This window comes from Borostomias antarcticus, assembly GCF_949987555.1.
Source record: "Borostomias antarcticus genome assembly, chromosome: 2".
Classification (NCBI taxonomy): domain Eukaryota; kingdom Metazoa; phylum Chordata; class Actinopteri; order Stomiiformes; family Stomiidae; genus Borostomias; species Borostomias antarcticus.
In genome coordinates, this window is record NC_140235.1 from 36719681 (window position 1) to 36739680 (window position 20000).

Sequence of the window (20000 nt, forward strand, 5' to 3'; positions counted from 1 at the left end):
CTCTGTGGATTTAGAAAGTAGACGGGCTCCAGAGCAGAATTCTTTTACTGAGACACCAAGCATAGTTTTTATGTACAATACAAAATTTACTTCTCAATGAGAAAAATGAATTGTGGCAAGCAGCCCCAGGTGATGGGCTCTAGTACATGTGCGACAGACGAACGAACTAACAAACACACAAACTAATGTACAGGGGTCAAATTAATATCCCTACACATTTCATCAGGTTGGGGAAAAGTATACTGACTTCCTGGGCAGTTAAAGTTGATGTGTGGCCTGCCCCCGGAGACGGAACTGACCTCTCACTCAAATGCGTGCAATAAGGAATGGCAAAGGATCATTTTTAGCGCAGGTAGGCTACTACCTACACACTGCTCATTACAATTTTCGAATTATAAGATAACCCTCCCCCATAGTGCATCTGCTGGCACCCATACCTCCGCTACAGCCAGGCCCTCAAAGAAAATTACAAAACATCTTAGTTTTCTAAACGATGCCCATGTGAGAGATTCCTGATTTCCTATTCACGTGACAAATGACAGTCCCAGAATTCCAACAAAACGTAGGAAATGTAATTAGGCTAAATGGATCAGGCTAGCAGAGACACGCCAGTGTGTTCCAGCTCCGCCGTGCTCTCCGCCCCCCCCCCCCTCTCCCCTCCGTGCGTCTGGGCCTACAGCAGGACGTAGCGCGTGACACCGCGCCCTCGCAGCTCGCGCAGCCGCTGGCAGTGACGCAGCATGTTCAGGATGCCCAGGAAGCGCTTGTCCACCTTCATCTGAGTGAACTCCTTAATGTCAGCCTCCACCACGAAAAACTGACCTGTTGCAGGGTCGGGGGGGGGGGATGGGAGAGTGAGAGATATGATGCGTTTGTGTCGTATCGGCATGCAAGTGGCAGCAAATACACATAATGTAAAAAAAAGAAGAAACGACAGCAAAATGGCAGCAAATAACAAATTAACTTGTAGTCCACTTTAGCCTCCCATAATTGGATGGCACTGATTTTCAGCCATGCTCCTGATTTCAGTATTCCAACGTGGTCAGGCAGGTGATACAAGTGCTACTATCGCTGTGATGTAACAGTTAACCTTGTTCCATGTAATATGCATATTAAGCAGCTTGCATAACACATTATAGCCTACTTGCTCAGTTTGTGTAAACATGCTACATACCCTTAGTATCCTTGGTCTCATCATCCTTAAAGCGCTGGTGAAGTATACGTGTTGAGCCGTTTAGATTTTTTGCTGACAGGTTAAAGATCTTGTACTTCTCTGTCACGGCCATGTTGAAGCTCTCCACAGCAACGTTCAGCTGGTCGTACGTCATACGCCCCTTCATGTACCTGGAGGGAAAGAGTGTTTGAATGTGACGTACTAGAAACTACATGAATGACATCTAAAACCAAGGAGAGCAGATCTAAATGGTGTAAGCTGTAAGTAGACCTAGCTGTTGTGAAATGGGAGATTCAGTCAGATTCAGTTTTGTGGCTAGTGTTTGGTGGTGAGACTAACTGAGGGATGGCCTCAAACTCCGGCTTGGTGATGAACTCCATCTCTCTGATGTGTTTTTTGGTCATCTTCCTGGCGTTCCCCTGCGGGGCTGCTTGCATCTCCACGGGTCCATTTTGACACAAGGCAGGTCCACCTCCACTGAGAGATCACAAAACATAGAAAGCGACTTTTTAGAACACACTCTGGCACAGTGTGTGTGTGGGCATACACACACACATGCCCACTCTCTCCAACATACACTTACACACGCTGTCCCTTCTTTGGCATGTGTTTGGGCATGTTGTCCCTAAGGTGCTTTCCATCCTGCGCACCCTTCTGGAAGGACTCATCAAGCTCCTTTGTGTGACACAGAGAAATAAACATTAATATTGGTTTGCACAAATGAGGCGCAAGACATGATATGTGCTTTTTCTCTCTACATTGCAAGTTCTAGATCTAGATCTGGCAAAAATGACAAGCAATACCTTCAAATGTTTCAGCAAGTCTCTTTGCTGGTCCACACATTTCTCAAACTGGTCAAGAAGTCCATCTATGGCCAAGACATCGTGTCCAATTTTCCTAAGAATATGACGTTTGTCTTGATCTTTTGCTGAATTGTTAAAGAAAAAAGATGTGTTAGCTATAGTTAGTATGGAAAGGCGTATAGCTGGTACGTTATTTTCATAACCAAATGACACAAGAAGCCTCCCACCCAGCTGCATAGGCTGGCTAGCAGCATACCAAATGTTCGCAGTTCCAGGATCTGTCTTAAGGCTGAGATCCTTTCGTTAATGTGCTGGGTTAAGTCTTCGAGCTCGCAATGACTCATATTTCTAAAAGAACAGAACGGGAGCAGTTAATTTTTAGCTGAAACTAACTTGCTCTGTCGGTTCACAAAATTTTGCACAACAACAGTAGTACTCACACAACATTACGTCGAGTCGATTTCTTGCACACATTTTTGATAGCTGGATAGCGAGGCAAACTACTATACTGACAGCAAGCCAGCTACAAAAAAAGCTAATGTATATGAAAAGTGGTGCTTACCTGTCTGGTGATTGTGGTCTGTTGTGCTTGTCAGTGCTTGTCAGTCCTGCTGCCCCCGCGCCAACTTTCGAATCCTCCGGCCGCTTCCGTCTCCGACACGGTTCTGAGACTTCCTGTCCTGCGCAGAAAGGACTTCTTGTACTAGTTGAGGAATGAGGATGCTAAAATGATCTGATCTAAACTTGTAACGGTGGCATAATGTTGCTGTTCATTTAACTCCAAACGAGAATATATATTTTTTCATTTTGCTATATTGTGTTTTCAACTTTATGCAGCACCCAGCCATCAAACGAATTAGACTCCACAGGTAGCCAGTAGCTTGATATACACAGTTAGCTAGCTAGGCTAACGTTACCATAACCACAAGTTTAGCTAGCTAACTAAAGTATACTAGCCTGCTAACTAGATTGTACCTACCCAGTTAACTAGCTAACCGGGAAAACGACTGGCTCAAGTTTGGGACGAATTAAGAAGTAACTTGGGTAAGTTTTGATCTGAGGCGAATGTGTTTTGTAGCTAGCTAGTAGGCTAGTGCTATAACACTTAGCGTTAGCCAAGTTAACTTAGGCTAGTGAATAACTACTACTTGCCAGCTTACACATGGACAGTCAGCAGCAATGTTTGATAGCGATCTAAACGGAAACTGAAATAGCAGCCAATGAAAGTTGTATACAAGGGATTTGCAGCAGTTAAGTCATCCTGTTGCTTTGCAGCCCAACGGAAAACACACAATGAAACTGTACAGTCTGAGCGTCCTGTACAAGGGGACCACAAAGTCCAACCTGCTCAAGGCCGCCTACGATCTGTCATCCTTCAGCTTTTTCCAGAGGTCCAGGTTAGTCTTTTTAGATGAAGCCATATTTTCAAGCAAACACGCCACTTATTCACTGTGTGAATATCACATCTGTCATATTTGCTATATTTTAAAAAAGAAGAAAAGAAAAGCATATTCTGAACTTATAGCGATTGACAGTTTGTCCTTACTAGCCGGGACCATGTATTTACATTCGTGCTTACTAACTGACATCTCGTCTGTATGTCTTTGTTTATGTCAGTATTCAGGAGTTCATGACGTTCACTAGCGCACTTATAGTGGAGCGCTCATCTGTAGGCAGTAGAGCCTCCGTCAAAGAACAAGGTAGCTAAGTGCATCACACTCAATTCACTGAGGCGCATGGACACACACACACACACAAACACACACACAATGTAGTTATCGCTCAATATGCACAGACAATCAAGCCTTTATCACTTCAGTAATGTTGTCAGTCCTCATATTGAAAAGCGGTGGCGTGTTTGTTCTCTCAGAATACTTGTGTCACGTGTACGTGCGGAACGACAACCTGGGAGCTGTGTTGATCGCAGACGGGGAGTATCCCTCCAGAGTGTGTTTCACTCTGCTGGATAAGGTAAGCCTTGTGAGGGGGACTGTTTCTGTCAGCTGTTTGGTGCTGGAATGCTGATCAACCTTTGCTCCACCCTTGGAATGGAGTTTTCTACAGTTTAGCTGATATTGGTGTTAATCAGGCTTAATCGGATTTAGTGTTGCCCCGTTAACAATTGAACTCAAGCCAAGTTCATGGGATTTGTTTTATATGCCGCCCAGTCTTCATACTGGACCTGTCCCTGATGAAAACAAATGAGATAGCATAGATTATTTACTATGACATACACTTTGTTGGTGGTGACACACAACAACGTGCAACTCCCATATTACCTTAGTAAATTGATATTGAGGAATACATCTTTCGCAGAGTGTTTATAAGACACGAGAGAGACATGTTGAAGACAAGTGGATGACTAATATCTGTGTTAATGTGCATCACTGTGACCAGAGTCAAATCCCGCTTCTCTGACACTCCACTTGTTGTTTCCTGGACTCCCAGGTCTTGGAGGAGTTCTCCAGGCAGGTGGGCAGTATCGACTGGCCCTCTGGTTCTCCAGCCACTGTCCAATACGCAGCCTTAGACGGCTATCTGGCTAAGTACCAGGTATCCCACCGCGCTTCGCATATACAACTGTTATTATTACAGATCACAACATCTGTTTCCTCTGTATCTAACTCCACCCACTCGTTGCCTCATCAGTCATAGTTGTAAACAATGTCTCACTTGAATAAGCCTCCTGTGGTTGTGTGCTTGTAGGATCCTAGAGAAGGCGATGCCATGAGCAAAGTGCAAGCTGAGCTGGACGAAACCAAAATCATTCTGGTGAGTTTGCTTACTACTGTGCACCGTTCTGTCTTGTGGTTTCCTGTCCTAACTCCCATCACTCTCTCTCTCTCTCTCTCTCTCTCTCTCTCTCTCTCTCCCCCTCTCCCTCTCTCTCTCTCTCCCCCTCTCCCTCTCTCTCTCTCTCTCCCTCTCTCTCTCTCTCTCCCCCTCTCTCTCTCTCTCTCTCTCCTTCTCTCTCTCCCTCTCCCGCTCCCTCTCTCTCCCTCTCCCTCTCTCTCTCTCTGCAGCATAGCACTATGGAGTCTCTGTTGGAGAGAGGGGAGAAGCTGGATGACCTGGTACAGAAGTCTGAACACCTGGGGAACCAGTCCAAAGCTTTCTACAAGACGGTGAGCACACAAGATTGCATAGGACTTATTAATATGCATATTCATATGGAACAATATACAAGACTACAGAGAGGAAAGTACCACGACACTGCAAGAGTTCCGCTAATTAACTCCACTTTATACACAATTTGGCTGTGCTTCAAATAGGTTTACCCTTAGTGCTCTACCCTTAGTGCTCTACATTTTTGCCGTATCAAGTAATGTAGTGGGAAGGGGTCCTGCTAGGGGGCCGTTTCCAAAAAATGTACAGATTTAAAGTCTGGGGCCAACGATCATTCAAACTTTTATGTAGCATGTATCATATACAGAGGCAACACAATGCACTTTGTAGAAAAAAAGCGCGGTGGGAGGGGGGGGGGTACGTATACAGTACTGATCCTGACACAAATTTTCCAGAGGGAAGCAAAAAAATTAGCCAGTATAGGAGAACTGTAAAAACTGACCTGAACTAGATGTCCAAGCAAGCTCCTGTAAAATGTTAGCTATAGTACTGTGTTAGCTATATCACAAAGCACATATACGTAGCTAGTACTACATTATAAGAAACATAGCATTCTAAAAAATAAACAAACATGTTTTATCTGAATGGCAAAAAAAAAGTTTGCTATATCATAGTAACACATTATTGGACACAAAATGTTATAAAACACACTAAACATTTAACAGCAAGCTACTGGAAAATGTTGGATTAACTAGAGGCCTATATACTTTTACCTGCCTGAATGGGTCTATATACTTACTTACCAGAATGTTATCTTGACACTAGAAGTAAGATACTACCAGGAGTTGTGACTGAATCAACAGAAAGAGAACTCAACTCCTGAAGAAAGATCCTGTTAGTAATAGTTGAGCACACATTACAATAACGACTGCAAACAGACTGTTGTGCTTTACTAGCCTAATGATAATACTGAAGTAACGAGAACCTAAGAGAGAGCATTATTTCACTGTAGTAGACTTGATTGAGCTTGTATGGAATGATGTGTGTTTCTGTCTTCCACAGAATGATGTGTTTCTGTCTTCTACAGAATGATGTGTGTTTCTGTCTTCTACAGAATGTGTGTTTCTGTCTTCTACAGAATGATGTGTGTTTCTGTCTTCTACAGAATGATGTGTGTTTCTGTCTTCTACAGAATGATGTGTGTTTCTGTCTTCCTCAGGCGCGGAAACAGAACTCTTGCTGTGAAGTCATGTGATGCTGCTGTGGATGTTCCTGGACATGCTGGTCTTCCTCTCGTGTCCTTACTGCTCTCACCCTCTCTCTAGCCTCTACAAACAACACTGGTCTCAGTCAAGATTACGGGAGGTATAGTTCCACTGGTTTCCCACTCCTTCCTGTCCTGGCGACCCCCCAGACTGTCTTTCTGAGCCCAGAGTGAGGGGTTGAAGCTGTAGGCGCGTGACCCGACACTACATTTGACCTTCCTCTCCTTTCTTCGTTTTTACTCAAACACAAACTGAAGTTGTGTGCTTTCAACCGCAGGTTTTGTTGAGAAATGAATGTGTGCTAATCTCGATAGCCCCACGTAGGGCTTGTTGATCACCAGTGTGCCACAAGTTTCAGCATTGATGTTATTGTAAAGATTGTGTGTGCGTGTGTGTATGAGTCAAGTGGTGAGGAGAAGGTGTTGTCAGATGGGCTGTACAGTGGTGTAAGCAGTTTGACGTTACAATATGTCGAATGTGATCTGATGCTAGCCGGACAACGGTGTAGGTGCATCACACACATTCACCATCAATAAAAGCTGCATGTCAATTGGCTTTTGTGTGGGTAAAATGGAGACATTCCTGATGTTGTGAAAGCACACAAGTTTGAAACAAATTGCCTTCTGCAGACTGAAGTCTGAAGCCTTACAGGTGATATAGATAACCTTTTTATGTAGATGAATTAGGGAACATTTGACCTTTTTTGCAGCCTATAACAGCTTTTTTTCCAACAACTTTTAATTTTAATTTATACAGTTGAGGATTTTATCCCATTTTCACACAATGTGGTAGTCTATTGATCCTGACCTAGTGTCCAATTGCCCCCTACTAACTAGTGAGGATTGGTCACACAGCCCGGCCGGTTGGCAATATGAAGGGGAGAGACTCCTTGACTATCTCAGCTCACAACCGTAATTCCGACACCAGAGGGTTGCTGTTGTGAATTTTGCAACCCTAGCCAGTAGGATTATACTCTGATCACGCCCAACACAACATACCACATGGTACCAACGTCATCATGCTATTGGCTCACAAGCTTGTGGGAACTAAATCTCAGACAGATTAAACACAACATTCATTTCTGTCAGCATTGTTTAAATGATAAATTTAGTCCCAAAATTTTTTTTGGGGAAGCATTACTTTTATTCCGCACCACGGCTCTGTGGATGTATTCTTTTTCCAAAATTGTCTACATAAAAAAATATATCACCTCTAAATGTAAGAGTGTTGTAACTGATTCAATCAACCTTTATGGCCTGAATGAAGTTGTAACTGGCAGTGAATTCTGTTAGCTATCCATGGACTGACGTGTGGAAAGTGCCTGCCTCGTCCGCAAGTCCCACACATTTGGCGCGGACTTGTGCGTCACTCATGACTAATCCTGTCCACCCTTCCTGGAGAATTGATTAACTGTTCCACAAAGGTAACTAGAAGGGACGGCTGACTAGAGTTCTGTCTGACGGTATGTTTTCTATTCTGACAGAAAAAATTGTGTACTATACTGCATGTGTTGTCTTTCTTAATGGAACATGATAGATCTGTTCATGTGGGCTCACCCTGATAAACTAAATCTCATGGCAGGCTATCTATGTGCCTTCTTACTTTATGTGCCATATTTTCTTATGTAACTTAAACTGCCTAATACTATAACCATTGACAATGTATGAGTTTTTTCCCCAAAAAATTTACACAGTTCACACCTATAACCATATTATATGTATTACATGTGAAACAAGATGGAAAGACATAATCATGACCGAATAAATTATTTAAACAATACAATCTTTGTTTTACACTCTTGGTTTTAATGACTGGTGTCCATATTTTCCTCAGGAAGGATCGCAGCATATCTGCCCCAGAGAAACATGGGAGATCAGATACATCGACACCTAGCCATTATATTCATTTGAAAGCACGTGCATTTGAATACATATGCTGATCATTGAGTGTGTATTATATTACAAAAGAAGTAATAATGCGTAAACAGTAATGTTTAACAGTAATAACAGCAATAGCCACCCCAGGAGAATGTGAACACCACCCCCCCCCGCCCCCCATATCAGGTTAGGATTGAGGAAGTGGAAATCTCATCTATAATCTGTGAGTTGGAGGGAACTTCTACCATGCAATTCAATCGTGTTGCATTTATGAGCGAAGGCACTTGTCGCTTGATGGGACTTGGAGTTCAAAACAGGAGGTGGCAGCATGACGAGACGAGACGCGAGGTGCAGGATCTGTATTCCTCCTGGATGGGCTTGAAGCCTGGTCGGAGTTGATGTCCCTGTTGAGTTTAATCTGTGATTGTTGTTGAGTGACGGTGAAGTCTAGGATTGACCAGCCTTGCCTCCTCGACTCTTCCCTCCCGTGTAGCGGAAGCTCTTGAGTGGGTTCGTCCCTCGGATGTTCTTCTGCAGGGAGAGAGGGGGGGTGGGCAGGGTTAAGCAATAGTGATCGCTAGGGCTGGGTTTAAAAAATCGATTCATCGATTCTGAATCGATTCTGAATCAAATGATTCAGAATCGATTCATGAATCCCAAAATCGATCTTTTATTTAATGAATGAATGAATAAATGAAGGAATGAATAGTTAATTCATTCATTCAATGATTCATTCATTCATTTTTGGAAATCAGTATCGATACCCAGCCCTAGTATTGATGTGTTGCATAATTTGGCAGTCATGTAATTAAGGTTACAGCTAAAAAAAACATAAAAAGGTTTTAGTAACACTAACCGAATCGATATTGAATCGAATCATGATAATCGATTCCAAACCTTGTGAATCGGAATCGAATCGATTCTTGAAATTCGACTCGATACCCAGCCCTAGTGATCGCTGTACATTTATTTAATGTCCATCTTAACTCGGATAACTCTCAACTTCAAAGGAGAGAGGGATTAACAGCATGATATCTGGGGTGGCTGTGGCTCAGGAGGTAGAGCGGGTTGGCGGTTCGAATCCCGGCTCCTCCTGTCCACATATCGAAGTGTCCTTGGGCAAGGCACCAAACCCCAAATTGCTCCCAATGAGCAGGTTAGCACCTTGCATGGCAGCTACCGCCATTGGTGTGTGAATGTGTGAATGAGAGGCCATTGTAAAGCCCTGGATAATATGCTATATAAGCGCAGTCCATTCACCATACTGAATGAGCAGGTCAGAGCCTCACCTTGAAGGGGGTGTTCTTAACGCCATCTGGTTTCGGCTTCTCCCTTTTCCTCTTCCTCCCTGACAGGGGGTTGACCACGCCCCTCAGCATCGGAGGGACTGAAAGAGTTCAACGTAGACAACATCACTACTGTGTTCCTCGTCTGATAATGGAAAAACTTAAGGCAACTTTACGTGGTGTGTGTGTGTATCTTACTAAGATAATCCGGTACGTTCCTCAAGTGGGGTTTGATGACAGCAGGGTGCAGGTCTTTGTCGTGTCTCAGCAGCTGGAGGTCTCTAGGGTTATCTTCAAAATATGTCTAGGTGATAGCAGAACCACACAGGCAGCGAAAAGAGATATTTTCAAATCATCCACTGTACCGTATTGATCTAACATGGAAAACACGCCAAGTTTCACTTTATTGTACAACTTTAATCAATTCGGACTGCAACCTATTTTATCACACTGTACAACAGTAGAAAGCATGTAACTAAAACAATGTTACATTGAGATGCTAGTGCAGCAATGCATCATGGGGTTTCCAGGCATATGCGTGTACCCATGCTTGTTCCATGTCTCACCTTGAGCTTTTCAGAGTTGAGCAGTTCTTGTTTGATCTCCTTCAGTCTGGCCTCCTTCACTGCCTGCTTAGTCACTGACCGCATGGCGTCCTACACACACACACACGCGCGCGCGCGCACCCACACACACACACACACACACACACACACACACACACACACACACACACACACACACACAATATTACAGTAACACATCATTCAGGCAATGACATGATCAAAACCTTCAGCGCAATAAGACACATGCAACAAGGATATATCTGCTTGTGTTAATAGTAGCAAGCAGTGGTTTGGGATCGCATGAGGTCATGAGGTCACGTACCCGACACCTGTATCGGAAGCCCTCGATCTCCTCCATCTTAAACCCAAAAGGCTTCAACACGCAATCAGCATTATCTGATGAACATGGAGAAAATAAGTCAGTCAGGTCAGTCTTTAGACGGCAGAGGCTACAGAAACATGCCCCATTCCCCGATTCATTTCAAACTGAAGGAACCCGGGCCTGTGTGTACCTCCCGTGAGTGCATCCTCCACCTCCGCCAGCAGGGGGAGCTCTGTGTGAGAGATGAAGGTGAGCGCGGTCCCCGGGTTGTCTGCTCGCGCCGTTCTACATAGGTAGGTGGGACACAACGGCAAAGCAATTGACCTCACAACCAAAGGGACTCATTTCAGATATAACTATTTAATACAAGGATCAAATAGCTCGGGGAGACATTTTAAATAACATTCTTAACACAAAGCACAACTTGTGGGCAGGATTAAGTCAGTGTGACTGGACTAGGCTGCCTAAGTGGTCCTCCTAGAGCATTTTTTGAAGTGCAGCCAAAACGCAACAAACAAGTGGACCATAAATGTTCTGCTCCAGGGCAGAGGTGCTTACCGTCCCACTCGATGAATGTAGGACTCCACTGAAACGGGGAAGTCAAAGTTGATGACGTTGGCAACATTCTGAAAGTCAATTCCTCTAGAGACCCCGTACTCCTTATCCTTGACTCTGCAGACACAAAGGTCACATGTCCATATTATGCAAACCATTTGATAATTGCAGAAGCTGCAGCACTCTGTAATGGTCAGACACAAGACAATTGCCCAACTGACCACACAAAAAAAAGCTGACTCGTCTCCTGTTAGGCAGAAAGTATCCCATACCTTCCTGCTTTCTTCTTCTTCTTCTTCTTTCCCTTCCCCTCAGTACTCTGTGTTGCAGTGGGGTCAGCCAATCCCTGCTCGTCTGTGGCGATGATGTAATCGTAGAACCCCTGGTTAAACTGAGTGATGATGTGACACCTGGGGAGGAGGGATGTGACGGGGTCGGGGAGAATTAGAGATTGAATGTGTTGATTTTATTTACCCGAACAACCCTGACCTCTCCGCTTCCCTCTCCTCACCTGGACTGGACAGGTAGCTCGGAGTTGAGTACGCAGGCTGGAATGCTGAACTGTTCCAGGAACAGCTTGAGTCTGTAGCACCTGTCCACTGCCCCTACGAACACCAGGGTCTTCCCCTGAACCAGGCGCAGCTTCAGCAGGGTGTAGATCAGCAGGAACTTGTCCTCCTCCTCGCACTGAACACTGTACTGCTGCAGCTGACTGCTGTCTGGGAGCTGAGACCCCTGCAGCTTCAGGATCACCTGGGGGGGTCGGGGGTCAGAGCAGAGCCACGGGTCAGATGACCCACACTAACGGACATGGAGACGCGACTCGAGTTTGACTTTCTCTTACAGGGTTGTGCAACAGTAACTCCTTTAGGGCTTGGACATCCTCACTGAGGGTAGCGGACATCAGGAAGGACTGGTAGATGTTTGGCAGGTGACTGCGGGAGAGAAAGACATCACAACTGGCTTTAACAGACGTTTTTTAAAGCACCTTTATTCATCCTAAGCCATGAATACTAGTGCACGAAAGCATGGGCATGCGTGTCCTGTGTAAGGGTGTGTGCACACTGGGTATTTTTCAAATACTCTGCGGATTTCGGTATCTTATTTTCCATTCAAAGTTATGGGAAAAGATCAAAATGCGGGCGGATAGTGAAATGCGCTGCTCATTTGCGCTGTGCGCTGGCCAGAGCGGATTCCTGAAGTTGAAAATAGTTCAACTTTTTGAGAAATCCGCTATGACGTGGAGCGTATTTTTTATCAGACGACCAATCATGACAATATGATAGCCTAGGCCCCGTACTGCTGTCGGCCACGGAGGATATCGTGAACCCATAATCGAGTCCGACCAACTCTCTCCTCTTCAGCCTCTAAATAGGCTACAGCCAGAGCAATCTTTCTACTTTTTGACATGACAGTAAAAGCCAAAAAGTTGCGAAGTGCAAGTAAATAATGTAACGGTTGGTTACAAGATAATGTATCGAACTTGGGTAGACTCGACTACTGTAACGGCATGTATACAGGTCTCTCTAAAAAATCGATCAGACAGCTGCAGCTGATTCAGAACGCTGCTGCTCGAGTCCTCACTAAGACTAAGAAAGTGGAGCATATCACACCAGTACTAAGGTCTTTACACTGGCTTCCTGTCTGTCAAAGAATTGACTTTAAAATACTGCTGTTGGTTTATAAAGCACTGAATGGTCTAGGGCCAAAATATATCTCTGATCTGCTCATATGCTATGAACCATCCAGACCCCTCAGGTCGTCTGGCACAGGTCTGCTTTCTGTCCCCAGAGTTAAAACAAAACATGGAGAAGCAGAATTCAGTTTTTATGCTCCACATATCTGGAACAAACTTCCAGAAAACTGCAGGTCTGCTGCAACTCTTGGTTCTTTTAAAACAAGCCTGAAGACTTTTCTTTTTGCCACTGCTTTCTAAGAGGAGCTATGTTTATCAGTATACTGCACTGTAACTTTTATTCCTATATTCTATTTGTCCTGCTTTTTGTTTAAATGTCTATAATGTCTTGCTTTTTGTTTTAATGCTTTTAATGTCTCATGTAAAGCACCTTGAATTGCCCTGTGGCTGAAATGTGCTATATAAATAAACTTGCCTTGCCTTGGGTAGAGTCAAGAATGTTGTTATGGAAACTAAATATGCTTCGCGAGAGCTGCATCTTTTTTTCAACACAAAATCCGCTCTGGGTAACTTATCCGCTACATAAAATATCCGCAGTGTGCACACACCTTAAGTGTGTATGTGCTCTCACCATAGCAGGTTCTTAACGTCGGCCTCAAAGCCGAAGGAGAAGAGCAGGTCAGCCTCGTCTATAACCAGGGTCTCCAGGGATGAGTGCAGGACCAGGTTCTGTGCGTTCAGGTGGGCCATGACGCGGGAGGGGGTCCCCACAACCACGTCAGGCTTCTCCATCAGGATGGGCCTGCCGCCGACAACAGGTCCTCATGAAGCACTGATATATGCTATGAGATTATGCCATGCTGTACTATCTCGAATTTACGATTCTATAGGAATACAGGAATAGGAATTCTATAGGAATACATTAGGCCTATCTATAGGAATATATTCTATAGGAATACAGGAATAGGAATTCTATAGGAATACATTAGGCCTATCTATAGGAATATATTCTATAGGAATACAGGAATAGGAATTCTATAGGAATATATTAGGCCTATCTATAGGAATATATTCTATAGGAATACATTAGGCCTATCTATAGGAATACATTCTATAGGAATACAGGAATAGGAATTATATAGGAATACATTAGGCCTTATTCGTTCTTTTCAAAGTTGTCAATGGGTTGCGCCGAAGGGTTGTTGAATCTGTGTGAATCCTGATCCTGAAGACTGACCTCTGGGCCGACAGGTCGGCCTTGCTGGAGATGTCCGCCACTCTGACGTCCCTGGCGCAGTAGGCAGTCAGCTGACGCATCATGACCTGCACCTGCTGGCCCAGCTCCTTTGTCGGTACCAGGATCAGAGCTCTGACCGCCTGCTCACGGACACTCTGTGTACACAACAACAGGGATCAGGTCAAGTATGCTAAATATAGTACATGTTGGGTATGATACCTTTAGGACTGTGGCATTACTTCTGCTGCTCCACCGACGGTTTATCAAATATTGTGATCCATTTCTCCGCTGGCTAGCTCTTTCTCACCTGTTTAGAAGTAAGGATGCGCTGTATGACAGGCACGGCGTATGCAGCCGTTTTCCCTGACCCAGTCCTGGCCCGGGCTAGGAGGTCCTTTCCTTCTAAAGCCAGAGGGATGGCTTTTTCCTGGATCAAGGTGGGTTGAGCCCAGCCCAAGTCTGCTAGCGCCTGTTTTCAAAATTGACAACGATTTGATGACAATACAGCGTACTGGGGTCACAACTTCTAGTTCTGCTGACGTTTTGTTATAATATCAGCTAACGTTAGCTACTGAGATGTGTGTTAGCAAAGTGATGTAGCCAAGAAGCTAGGAAACTAGAGCAACTGTGTCAGGCTTAAATGTACAATTTTAAATATGGCATGTTCAATTTGGATTCTACAATGTAATGAGAGCAAACAGCTCTGGGTAAGTTAATAGGTTTGTATTCTTTAGTTAGCCTGTTAGTAGTTGTAGCTAGCTAACGTTAGCTATGGGGCTAACTAGCCATTGAAAGCATTGCCCACTCACTGCTCTATAACTCTGGGTTCAATTTGTTTAGCTATCATCATTAGTTGGCCATTTCAATGACAATTCGCCGGAAAGAAGAATATCTAGATACCTTTAGGAGGCGATCATCTAAACCCATTTCATGGAACTGCAACTTCTCAGCCATCTTCGCAGCTTTCACGCCACACGTGTGTTTACAGTCGCTTGAAAATGACGTAACACGAGTGACGAGTTTTTGCTCCACAGCTGATACGTCGTTTTTGGATTGTATTGGCATAATTGTGTATAAGATACAGGCAAAATGTACAATTAAATGTTCGGCATATTAACCTTGGCCAAATCAATTGTTTTGATCTTACTGCAGCGTGACATCCTATCCGCCGAGAAGGTGATCGGCTGCCCTCCTGGCCCTGCACAACTTCAGGACCGAGAAGCGGGCCAGGAAGATTACGACAACCCCTCCCACCGCGGCCACAATCTCGTAATACATCCATGCTCTCCCCTCAGGCAGGAGGCTGCGGTCCATTAGGAGTGAGGACCACGACCGCACGCCACAGAGGCAGTTTCTTCCCCACGGCCACCAGCCTCATCAACGAGGCTTGTCCCCCTCTGTATGTCCCCCTAGTATGTTGAAAAACTACAATGGCAATAAAACGAATTCTGATTCAGATTTTTGTAGTAGCAGTTATATGGAAAATATTTGTGTGTGTGTGTGTGCGTGTGTGTTTGTGTGTGTGTGTGTGTGTGCGTGTGTGTGTGCGCGTGTGTGTGTGCGCGTGTGTTTGCTTTGTGTAGGCTACTCAAGAAGTTCAAATAACTAAGAAATTGTATATATTGAATCCCTTGAAATGATGATTGGGTGGAGTCAAATAATTTTAAATGAGCATATGTGCAGTAGCCTAACCATGAAGGCCTAAGTGTATGTGTAAATGCTTATTATGTTTAATTGCGTGTGTTATTTTTGCACTATTTGTGATGTGAAGGTTTGCCAAACCTGGCTTATACTCCTCATAGAGAATGTCTCCCAGCAGGTTTAGCCTGACCTCCACACTCTCATCTCTCCATAATCTCGCAGAGATTTACGTGCAGTTTCTGCCATGATGATGACTCGCTGGCCTTTGACCGCTTGATAGTCCCTCCTAGCTGGTGCTTTTTCCTCTGCATGATTCTTGGCACTGGTCTTTCAGGACAGGTGGGTGTGTCTCCTTGGCGCTCCCTCGGCAGGTCACTTCCCACTGAGGGGCCTTCCTCCTCGACTGACTGCCTTCAACAACTAAGGGTGTGACAGTCCAAAAACTAAATTTTCTCAGCTTCAGCGACACATGCATGGCCTTGGGTCCTGAGCTACTGTAGGCCTACACCTGCCACATATCAACTTCAAACTGTGACCCGGTTGTTGAGATAATTGGGTTGCAGGTATAGACACATAGCATTTCTGTCTTTATAGAGACATTATAGAGAGATGTGTCAGATATTTTACATACATCTGTGGGATTTGAACCTTGAACTAGCCTACAACAGAGTGCATATCTACTCACCGACTAGCCTACATCCCCCACAAATCTCTGCGCTTCGGAGGTGTGGTCAAAGCCGCTATAGTGTAAATAAACACTGATACCTCGGCGAACACCGAGCAGACTTCTTGAACTAGGGGATCTTGTTCTATGGGCTAAAGTCTTCTAATCTTAGGCTGCAGGTGATAGCGATTGCGAGAAGCGAACCAAATCTTAGGCATTTTATTTTAGCATTCAAACGAGACAGTGCTTTGAACAAAGCCCAAGAACGTGATCTAGCCTTTGTGTCATTGAACTCTATAGTTTTCACCAAAACGTTGCATTTGTATGAAATCAGTCAGCTATGGGTAAAAGATCCAAGTTAGTTATCGGGTTTGCAGTCGCCGGGATTTTGACAGTAGTTATGGGGATTGTTCTTAAATTTGTTGGACCAATTATTATTGACGATCAAATTATAAAGGTAAGTAAAATAGACTGCTATTCTAATAGTATGTGATGGATTTGTCAGTCAAAATGCTAAATCTTTTAAATTGTCGTTTTTAGCGGAGGGCTGAATTCAGCATCAAAGCAGCACCATTATGTGATGTGATTCTACCCTCAGACAGTAGACAGGATTGCGATATATGGCTTGCAAGCTTTAGGACAATGTAGCCTATGGTGAGAGTAACTAAAGGGGGGCGTATTGAGGGGAGAGAAGACAATTAAGTTAAATGTTGTAAGGTAAATGTATGGCAGTAATACTGAACCAGCAGTGAAGCAGTGGTCACTGGTCACACTATCAACCCTTGGTCCTGGAGAGGTGTAGCCTAGAATCGGCACTGAACACTGGTTGAAGGCACCATCATTGAACAAAAATCACAACACAACAGTAATTTTGTAATTTTATTACACAACTGTGTCTTTTTGTTTAACTCTGTCCCTGGTCTAGCAGTTCACAGGGGAATCTATGTTCTCTCACCCCTAGAACACAGTGATTGACCCACAGAATGACATGACCTTTAAAATGTGGAAAGACGTCCCCGTCCCCTTCTTCATGTCCGTTTACTTCTTCAATATCCTCAACCCCAAAGAAGTTCTGAAGGGAGAGAAACCCATGGTGGAGCAGAGAGGACCCTACGTTTACAGGTAACCCCATGCCTACCTAATCCTGGACTCACCTAATCCTAATCCTAACCCCGCCACACCCCGGTCCACAGACCTCATACCAAAACCTTTGAATGCAAAGTGGGGAGGGGTATTAACCTTTAGAATACCAAAAGAGCAAGTGATGTTGGTATTCCTCAGTGGATGTTGTGTGCGAGTCCTGCAAGTGGGATGTGTGCTGGCAGAGGTCTGAGGCGTCTGAGATGTCTGCCCGTAAGATCTCAGTTCAGAGGAGCCGCCCGTCTCTAACCCGGGGCTGTACATACCGTCCACAGGCTTGGAGAAATCAGAGACGACGCAGGGATAAGGAAATCAAAATTACACACATCTGGGTTGGCTATGCTGTGTGCTGTTGCATAGTTGTACTGACTATTAAGTGCTTCACGTGTTGGGTAAGCTACTTTTAAGATGTAGTTAGGTAACTAAAGTACCATTTTATTTTACACTGGATGAAGTGCGGCTACGTTAAAACTTACATTAAAGATACTTGAAGTGTCTCTCTTCCTGTACCCCTCCCTGCTAAAAATTTTAAGGAATGGGCCAGGAATTTATTTTGTGCCTCTGCTGTCACTGAGGGTCTGATTAATGGCCGTAGCGTGGGCTCTGAGTGCAGGGACCTGTGGGGCCACAGCCTCCCTGTTTTATTCAGCCATGGTTCCTCGCATGGCGGAGGCTCTTTTTTCAAGGTTTCCAGTGAAACATGGATTCTAAGAAACTGCAATCCTCTCCTCCCTTCACTGAAGGGGTGAGGTTTGGGGTTAGTAGGGATTTACTGCATGTCTTTATGCTTTCTCTCTCGAGGGGTCCAAGAGGGGCGCCCCTCTTCCTCTCTCCTCCCTATCTTTCTTGTTTCCTGTTGTAGAAAAGGATGTGTTTTACGGTAGTGCTGACAGGGTAGTCAAATGACTGGGTGAGATCATGGGATTCCTTTTAGGAGAAACATGAAAGTTGGCCAATAGTTCGAGCGGAAATTCTGTAAGCACATGTACAGGTGCATCCGACTCAGTTTTCCTAATTCAGATGACTGAAAAAAATCAAAATGGTTGACATTTGTGTGCACAAACTTGCTTCCTCCATTGGTAACCAGCAAATGGCTCTGTGCAAAGTTTTTCTTCCTTAGGGCTAAGGCCTCCGATCTGTTTGTCTGTGGTCTAGTGCATTAACCTGTGTTATTGTAGTATCACTTTCACCCAACCTTTATCCTTTGGTGTACAGTTTGCTGGTGACAGACTAGGTCTCACTAATTTAGATAAGGCCTCAGATGCAATATTGAATTATTATCTCCAAAGAGGATGGTTGATAGGCAGAAGCGTTTTGATAACCTCTGAATTAGGGGGACAACCCTTTGTACTGGCTTTGAGCCAAGACATATGGAGCATGTTGTAATATGTTGTAACATGGAGTCCAACTATGATGGTCCTTGTGTGTGTGTGTGTGTGTGTGTGTGTGTTAGGGATGAGACGGTATGGATTTTTGCATTACGGTATGGTACAGTATCTAGTTACACGGTACGGTTTACGGTATTTCACGGTATACGGCATTTCACCTCCCAACACACAAAAAAAACAAGTATTTTACTTTGAAGGAACTACAGTGCAACACATGATGGAAAATACACACTATTGTAATTAAGCTCAGTTTATTAATGGCAATCTTATATTAAATTACAAAATTAACTGTTGCAAGTAACTTGAAATGTGAAGTTTCAGCAGCGCATTGTGTAATACTGTAAATGTAATACAGTAAACACAGGGAATGTCACGGTTCTAATACTGTGGACATTTTATACCGCGGTTCACGGTTTTACGGTATTACGGTTGAAGACACCCTCGTTCCAAACAGTGGCATCTTATTGACAATGTCATTGTACAAGCCAGGGAACGCTGTGACGTTAATGAAACAAGGGCCATGATCGATGCAGATGCCTGCTGGACAGACCATCGCCTCATTCGCTCCACGATGTCCATCAGACCTCAAGAGGAAGGGGAGGGTTCAAAAGAAGCAGACCAGGAACAGTATGTCTCTAGCATGGATGTATTAGGTCTCTAGTCTAGTGCATTAACCTGTGTTATTGTAGTATCACTTTTAAACAACCCTTGGTGCACAGTTTGCCAGTGTCAGACTAGTTCTCACTGATTTAGATAAGACCTCGGCTGCAATATTGAATTATTATCATCCTCCAAGGAGGATGGTTGATAGGCAGAAACGTTTTGACAACCTCTGAATTAGGGGAACAACCCTCTACTGGCTTTGAGCCAAGACATATGGAACATGTTGTAATATGGTACTGTACTATGTCGGTCAGCTGGAACATTATGTAACATGGAGGCCAACTCTGGTGGTCCTTGTTGGTGTGTGTGTGTGTGTGTCTTTGTGGATTGTCACCTTGTCGTGGTGGAGAAGCTTGTGTGGTCCTGACATCCTGAGGGCGATGCCATCTGGAGCTTCGCTCCTGGTATGGTCATGTTAATGAAATTCCAGTCTCATCAATGTGTTACCCCCTTTCTGTGTTCCTATGATTGAATCTTCTTATTGTGATTGATCTTCCTATCGGAATAAATCTTCCTATTTGATTGATCTCCTCTGTTCATTGTCTGATGACCTCTGTGAAACTTCTGTTTCCATTGAAATCAGTCTGTTTAGAAACACCCTTTGCTCTGTGACATCACCTCCCTTTACCCTTTGTCCCTGAGTGCATGTCACTTCCTCTACCATGCTATAAATTGTCCTGCGATGTTACAGTCCGATTATTCTGATGAGGGAAACAC

At 44.3% G+C, this 20000-nt stretch overlaps 4 protein-coding genes across 7 annotated transcripts in view; 2 read left to right on the plus strand and 2 right to left on the minus strand.

Annotated features, from left to right (window-relative positions):
* Positions 1-673: 673 nt before the first annotated feature.
* ska1 (spindle and kinetochore associated complex subunit 1) lies at positions 674-2636 on the minus strand (the record flags this gene model as incomplete). Its single annotated transcript, XM_084454986.1, has 7 exons — positions 2540-2636; positions 2234-2325; positions 1978-2102; positions 1758-1849; positions 1514-1651; positions 1175-1344; positions 674-822 (listed from the first exon to the last, which is right to left on the minus strand). Exons 2-7 carry the CDS (start codon positions 2319-2321, stop codon positions 674-676), a joined length of 762 nt encoding a protein of 253 aa, XP_084311112.1. The 5' UTR covers positions 2322-2325; positions 2540-2636.
* Positions 2637-2676: 40 nt separating this feature from the next.
* LOC311324173 (synaptobrevin homolog YKT6) lies at positions 2677-6991 on the plus strand. Its single transcript, XM_084456576.1, has 8 exons — positions 2677-3021; positions 3253-3374; positions 3595-3677; positions 3848-3948; positions 4426-4530; positions 4684-4749; positions 5001-5102; positions 6263-6991. The coding sequence occupies exons 2-8, from the start codon at positions 3271-3273 to the stop codon at positions 6296-6298; spliced, it is 597 nt and encodes a 198-aa protein (XP_084312702.1). The 5' UTR covers positions 2677-3021; positions 3253-3270; the 3' UTR covers positions 6299-6991.
* Positions 6992-8377: 1386 nt separating this feature from the next.
* On the minus strand, positions 8378-14751 carry ddx56 (DEAD (Asp-Glu-Ala-Asp) box helicase 56). The gene is made up of 14 exons (XM_084449561.1): positions 14688-14751; positions 14095-14256; positions 13788-13942; positions 13182-13352; positions 11759-11849; positions 11426-11667; positions 11187-11324; positions 10918-11031; positions 10550-10644; positions 10360-10433; positions 10038-10127; positions 9670-9775; positions 9475-9572; positions 8378-8716 (listed from the first exon to the last, which is right to left on the minus strand). Exons 1-14 carry the CDS (start codon positions 14739-14741, stop codon positions 8633-8635), a joined length of 1674 nt encoding a protein of 557 aa, XP_084305687.1. The 5' UTR covers positions 14742-14751; the 3' UTR covers positions 8378-8632.
* Positions 14752-16186: 1435 nt separating this feature from the next.
* scarb1 (scavenger receptor class B, member 1) overlaps positions 16187-20000 on the plus strand; it is a 19507-nt gene continuing 15693 nt past the window's right edge. For all 4 annotated transcript variants that reach the window (XM_084450235.1, XM_084450234.1, XM_084450236.1 and 1 more), the window contains exons 1-2: positions 16187-16549; positions 17054-17214. In XM_084450235.1, coding sequence (XP_084306361.1) covers positions 16433-16549; positions 17054-17214 — 278 coding nt within the window. In that variant the 5' untranslated portion in view covers positions 16187-16432. The remainder of the gene's footprint in view (positions 16550-17053; positions 17215-20000) is intronic.

What these genes read in the sequence shown, in the direction of transcription:
- LOC311324173 (XM_084456576.1), top strand. Translation starts at nt 3,271, where the DNA reads ATGAAACTGTACAGTCTGAGCGTCCTGTACAAGGGGACCACAAAGTCC. An exon ending in AGCCTCCGTCAAAGAACAAG is followed by an intron (nt 3,678 to 3,847) that starts GTAGCTAAGTGC and finishes TTGTTCTCTCAG; the next exon opens with AATACTTGTGTCACGTGTAC. An exon ending in GCTATCTGGCTAAGTACCAG is followed by an intron (nt 4,531 to 4,683) that starts GTATCCCACCGC and finishes GTGTGCTTGTAG; the next exon opens with GATCCTAGAGAAGGCGATGC.
- ddx56 (XM_084449561.1), bottom strand. Translation starts at nt 14,741, where the DNA reads ATGGCTGAGAAGTTGCAGTTCCATGAAATGGGTTTAGATGATCGCCTC. An exon ending in TAGATGATCGCCTCCTAAAG is followed by an intron (nt 14,257 to 14,687) that starts GTATCTAGATAT and finishes TTTTGAAAACAG; the next exon opens with GCGCTAGCAGACTTGGGCTG. An exon ending in GCTTCCGATACAGGTGTCGG is followed by an intron (nt 10,128 to 10,359) that starts GTACGTGACCTC and finishes GTGTGTGTGTAG; the next exon opens with GACGCCATGCGGTCAGTGAC.